Raw genomic sequence first — 6,000 nt, 5'->3', positions numbered from 1 at the left:
CTTTTATCAAGAGGTACAGAAGCTGCAATGCTGATGAGTTAAGGGAGAATAACTTTGTGTTTAACATTTGAGGTGAAGTTTCTCAGATTCTATATTAAATTGATAGAGGGAACTGCAGGTCACAGCAGTGACCTGTACTTATAGTCTCATCTTATAATCTTAAAATTCCACAAAATTATGAGTTTCCTTGTAACAAGTATTTATCTTCCTATTACAAAGCTGAAATTCTATTCAGATGGTGTCAGATGTTAAAGAAATATTATTAAAGACTAAAAGTCTTTTATAAGTAGTGGAATGTGAATGCAATCACTCACCAAATATCTTTGGTGAATTATTTGTTTAACCATTCAAGAATGCCTGTGAAAATCATAGCTTTTATTTATGAATGCACTTCAGCTGGCTCATTCATTTTAAACAGGTATATTTTACTGTTAGAAAAATCTAAAATCTGTGGTGCTTCAAGCACTTTCCTGTAATTTAGATTAAGCATGGTGCATTTTCCAGAAATGTCATTAGGTATCAGTGTTAACTTAGGAAAGCATACCAGAATGGATTCATGTAAAAACCCCATTTGTTTATTGTCTAGAAGTTTATCAGTTAATCTTGGTTAGGAATATATACATCCAAGCTGGGAAGCAGAAGTGGGGTTTGGAATGTGATCAAAGAGTGAGTTTATTCTCCTCTGGATCATGTAACACAAACTCTTTAGGAATAAAGGGCAAGGATCAGGAGTATAATCCCATCAGGGAGGAAGAGTCAGCCTAAGGACATTTGTTCCATTCTCTGTTTTGTGCTGTTGTACCTGAGAATAAAATGCTGTTTGCAGTAATACTGTGCTTCATCTTGTTAGTGATCTGATCAATTTTACTTTGAAGAGAAAGTATATATAAAAAATTACACCTTTTTACTCAATAGTTCTGTTCCTTGGGGATAAAGCTGTTATTTACCTCAATCCCACAAATGTTTTTTTTTAATCTTTTATTACCTGTCTGTCAATACCCAGAGTAAGTAGAGAACATTACTAAATTCTGTGCTCAGCATTTCATCTCTCAGAGTGAAAATATCACTGCAGATGGAAACCAGGAGACCAGCACAGCAATCAGCACCAAAAGCAGTGCTCCATCCCTAACCAGGTGCATCATGGTATAATTCCTTGGCTTTGGTCCACATCCCTGGGATCTAAACCACTCCACCACTTCATCCAGGCTGTACTGCTGGGGCTCATAGCCCAGCTCCTTCCTGGCCTTCTCCATGCTGAAATAATGGGTGACACCAGTTTTGTAAACCTCCGTGCGAGTGAGGAGGGGCTGGAAGTTATAAACACGCCCTACAACAAAATGAACTATTTCAGTGAGGAATGCAAAAAAATAGACCAGGGAGAGGGGAAGGCGCCGGGTTGGGAACTTGTAACCCAAACCTTCCACTAGCGGTCGGAAAAACTCAAAGTTATTTACAGGCCTGCCATCAGAAATAAAATAGGCCTGGCCTGCAGCAATGTGCTGCTTGCTGGCTCTGAGGGCCTCAGAGGCAAGGACATGAGCCTGGACCAGGTTGTCCACGTGTACAAACTCTACCAGGCTCAGAGGGTCTCCATACACAAATTGAAACAGTCCCCTCTGGATGTAGCTGACTATTCTGGGGAGGTGTCTCTGCTCGCCAGGCCCATAGATCCCTGCTGGGCGGAGAGCACAGGTCCTCAGCACACCTCTGCCATCTGCCAGCTCAGCTCCGTTTGCCTCCAGCACCTTCATTTCAGCCAGAGATTTCGTTCGGGAGTAGTGATCAGGGTGAAGGTGCAGAGGAAGGTAAGGCAGGGACTCGTCCCCATTTTCTATAACCTGGCCTCCAAATATCACGTTGTAGGTACTTGTATAAACCAGGCTCGACACTCCCCTGCTCTTGCAGGCCTGGATGATATTTTCTGTTCCTTTCACGTTCACATCTTCTATAAGTTTTCGGTTCAGCTGCTCCCTGCCAGACATGCCATAGGAAGCGATATGGAACACGCAGATTACATCTCTGAGAGCTTCTTCCACTTCAGACAGGCAGCAGATATCCCCCTGCATGAACTTTATTCCCTCTGGCACGGTTTGAAGTGGCCTCACGACATCAAAGAGGATCACATCGACTCCCTTTTGATATATGGCACAACCTAAACTGAAACATGACAGAAACCGTATGTTAGGATCCAGCACGTGGTGCATGAAACATCTCACCTGGGAGGGACAGAAGGTTTTCATGTGATTATTTTTCTGATGGGAGTCTTTTAAATACTCAACCCCCAACTATTGGGAAGATTCAGCTGTGATTGTTTAGATACTGATGTCTCACACTCCCATCAATACTTGGAGAAAAAAAAGAAAAATGAGGCAGTACTGCTGTAAACAAAAATTCTGATAAGAAATAGCTGAAGTTCTTCCCCTTTAGATCAGCAACAGCAACTTTCAGATGTGCAACTATTGCCAAAAATAATGATAAAAAAAAGCTTTACTTTTTTAATCTTACTGCTTTTGTGCCATTCCAGTTGTCTCAAAACAACAGGTTGGTCTTCACCATTGTGTTTGAAATTTACAGAGAACCGGAGTGGGAGAGATGCTTCTCAGCTGCTGTGAGTACCTTGCCACATGTCAACATCTTACTCCAAGTCACAGAAACTGACACAAAGTATAACTCTGGTGTTTCTCTTCCCCTTTCCTACATTTTTGTATGTCTATTTTACTTTAAGGGCATGAGAGTAGAGGGAAAAGCCAAGCACAAGAAAGACAGTCATCTCCTGAGATTTCTTTTATTCCTTCACCTGAATTGAAATTTATTTTCTGGTCCTGCCTGTGACCTCTCTCCCCTCTGTGAGCAGTTATAGTCTAGGGCTCAAAATAGGATTTTTTCTTTACAGTCTGCAAAGCCAGCTACAGCGAGGGAAAATGGATTGCACTGAAACGTACACCTTACTAACAATTCTCATCCTAAACCATCACTGTCCACGAACATAATATGTTCTTGAGAGTTCAGCTGCAGTTGTTAATCTGTAGAGCTAAGCACACGTGTAACTATTTGCAGGTCAAAAGAAAAATGTGTGTACAAGTGTCGGCTTGTCCTGCAGAGCAGGCTGACGATGGTGATTCTAGGTGGTAAATGTCACACAGGTAAATGTCTGCGAGGCCCTGATGCTGACATTTGGAGACGGGATAACAGCCTTAGAGCCTCTGGAAACAGAGTAACTGAGGCTGTCTAAACCTGAGACCCCGGGTGAACCACAAAATGGGATGAACTGGATCAGGCGTCTCAGGCCCACAGGTTTCTCTTTTACAGATGGATTTGCTGCCTCCCCAGCAGCAACCTCTTACATTTATTCCTGCATGTAATCACTATGTAACGCACTGACCGGAAGCCAAAATAACCTGCTCCTCCAGTAATGAGCACTCTTTCCTTGGCAGCGTTTCCTTCTTCCATCCTCTTTCCTTTCGCACCTACAAAACACACGGCAAGCACACGCATTAAATCAGCCCCGTTTGGGCAGCAGCGCCCGGTCCCGTCCTGTTCCCGAGCTCGGCCACGCTTCAGGGCGGGCAGCCCTCGCTTCAGGAGAGCCGGGAAGGGAAGGGAAGCGGTTCCAGAGGAGGGATGGCTGCGAAGGGAAGCGGTTCCAGAGGAGGGATGGCTGCGAAGGGAAGCGGTTCCCAGAGCAGTGATCGCTGGTCCCAGAAGAGCCGAGCCACCCCCGGGGTCCCCCCGTACCTGCGGCGCTGCCGGCCCTGCCCGCTGCTGCCGAATTCCCGGGGCGGTGCCGATCCCGGGAAATGGAGCCGGGCGGGGCGGGCACAGCCGGAGATGGCGGCGGGGCCGGGCAGTCCCTGCTGTCCCTGCCAGCCCTGCTGTCCCTGCTGTCCCTGCCAGCCCTGCTCGCTGGGTTTGTGTCCCGCAGGCAGGAGCTGCTGGAATCCGAGCCGATGCTGGCACCGCAGCGCTCCAGGCTGGAGCAGCCGTGGGGAAGAACTCGGGGGTGTTGGTGGGTGGGAGCCGGACCTGAACCCCCCGTGCCCTGAACCCCCCGTGCCCTGAACCCCCCGTGTGCCTTTTGTATGGCTGCAAATGCCTTCAATATTTATGCACAGTCTTGATGAAGGCTATGAGGATATTTTCGCAAGTGTTTAATCACCTGCAAAGTCCAAAAGAGTCCTGAACCTTCCCTGAGATCTGTGGACACAAAGGGTTTTTTTTCATAGCTTTGAGTCTTACGGAGATTGGGGCACTTGGTGGTTCTCTTTTGATCAAATAAATTGTGTTTGGATGGAATATGGAAGCACCACAGAATATCTGAGGCTGGAAGGATATCGCTCTGTTGAACCCCTGCACAAAGCACCAGAGGGGTTCCATGAGTTTGTGTGGGCATTGAATATCCCCAAGGATGGAAACTCCACGTTCAGCCCCTGTCTCCTCATAGCTCTGTGCTCTCTGAGCAGGGACCTTGCACTCGGTGCTGTGAGTAAATCCCTCTGTTTGAATAGGCAGCTGTTGACTGCAGGATGACGCTTGTCCCCTGGACTTTGTCGTGTGTCCTGTTTGCAGGACTGAGACCCTTCTCTGCACTTTCTGCTTTGTCTTGCTCTCTGCCTGGTGTGTCAGCTAAAGAGAGTGAATCGTGTCAGGTTAACTCATAATTATGGATATTGTGACGATAATAAGGTTGTGGTTAGATACTGTAAAGATGTTGCTCTTCAGCCACTATCAGTTTTATTTCTCATTGTAGTGAGCTGTCCTTTTTAGCTTCAGGGAATAGTGAGGAACATTCATTCCTTCAAAATGGTGACTTCTGTGAAAGCTGTGGGTAAATATCATCCTCCTTTTACATTGGCAAGTCTTAAGACTTGATACTCAGATCTCAGTTTTGCACAACCCATTGATTACTGTCTTTTCATTTCCTATGAGCTCTGCTTTTCCTAAGGTTTTGCAGGCTTTCTGAATGTATCATAAGTTCTGTTTTACAATCGAATGGACTTCTAGGTTTATTTTACACATAATAGAATGCTAGGCCTGAGATTGTGTCTTTCTTTAAAACAAACATGTAAACCCTACTTTTAAAGATCTAGGTGTTTTGGAGCATGCCTTGCATGTATCTCAGCATGCAGGGAATGAGACTCTGCCACAGTGACTTGGAGAGATTGCACTGATACCTTGAATTTCACATTAGGGCAAGAGGTGTCAGGTTAGAAGGATTTGCAGTGTAACTGGGAGTTATCTGCAATGAGTCTGAAATGGGCTGCAAAGGAATCCTTAAATCAGCTAAATAAGCAGCTGCTGTAAACAAGTGCAAGTTAGAAAGAATAAGCAATAAAATAATTAATTATTCTTTCATAGTATGTTAGTTCATCTGGTTCCCATTGCAATTTAAAATACTTAGCTAGTAAAATTATTTTTGTCATCAAAATACAAAGTGTGCCAGCAGTACTGTTTCAAGAAGCAGGGCAATATTTCATCTGGGTAAATAAACCTTAGCTTACTGTTTTCTTACTGTTTGATTGATTTCTTTTAGATATTACTTAATTGTGATTATTTTTTTTTCATTGAGCAATGCAAAGAGAGAAGAGAACAAGATTTAAAACCAGGTAGAACCAACCATGTTTACAGCCTTATTAAAACATATAAAACCAATTGGTTAAAATAGTACTAAAGAAGTAAAAACAGAACATACATTGTGAGGGAAATTAGAATTGTGATGTTCAAAATTAGAACAAAATTAGAACATTAGAATCAAACATTCAGGCTAGATGACATTAGAATATATTTCAAGGAGGAGAGTGTTAGGGATAAAAATGCTGGTCTGAGTTTTCATCTTGACTCTGGCAGAGGTTTCCTTAGTGACCTTCAGAACACTGATTTGTGTTCTGTGACAAAGGTGTCATTGAACTTTCTCCCTGCCTGAGGTTATGGTTGTGCTAGTTTTGTTTGTGTTTCTGATGCTCAGATGGGAGCTGCTGTAAAATTGTTAATAAACCAGGAAAT

At 44.0% G+C, this 6,000-nt stretch overlaps 1 protein-coding gene across 1 annotated transcript; it reads right to left on the bottom strand.

Annotated features, from left to right (window-relative positions):
* Nucleotides 1-354: 354 nt before the first annotated feature.
* SDR42E1 (short chain dehydrogenase/reductase family 42E, member 1) lies at nt 355-3,847 on the bottom strand. The gene is made up of 3 exons (XM_079316119.1): nt 3,736-3,847; nt 3,383-3,467; nt 355-2,157 (listed from the first exon to the last, which is right to left on the bottom strand). Exons 2-3 carry the CDS (start codon nt 3,448-3,450, stop codon nt 1,050-1,052), a joined length of 1,176 nt encoding a protein of 391 aa, XP_079172245.1. The 5' UTR covers nt 3,451-3,467; nt 3,736-3,847; the 3' UTR covers nt 355-1,049.
* Between the last annotated feature and the right edge of the window lie 2,153 nt (nt 3,848-6,000).

The sequence above is a fragment of the Erithacus rubecula genome, assembly GCF_903797595.1.
Source record: "Erithacus rubecula genome assembly, chromosome: 12".
Taxonomy (NCBI): domain Eukaryota; kingdom Metazoa; phylum Chordata; class Aves; order Passeriformes; family Muscicapidae; genus Erithacus; species Erithacus rubecula.
This window is presented reverse-complemented; position numbering and strand designations above follow the sequence as displayed.

Bases quoted from the DNA above. Each gene is read 5' to 3' on its own strand.
- SDR42E1 (XM_079316119.1), bottom strand. From the start codon at position 3,450: ATGGAAGAAGGAAACGCTGCCAAGGAAAGAGTGCTCATTACTGGAGGA. The intron at 2,158-3,382 runs GTCAGTGCGTTA...GTCATGTTTCAG, and splicing joins GCAGGTTATTTTGGCTTCCG to TTTAGGTTGTGCCATATATC.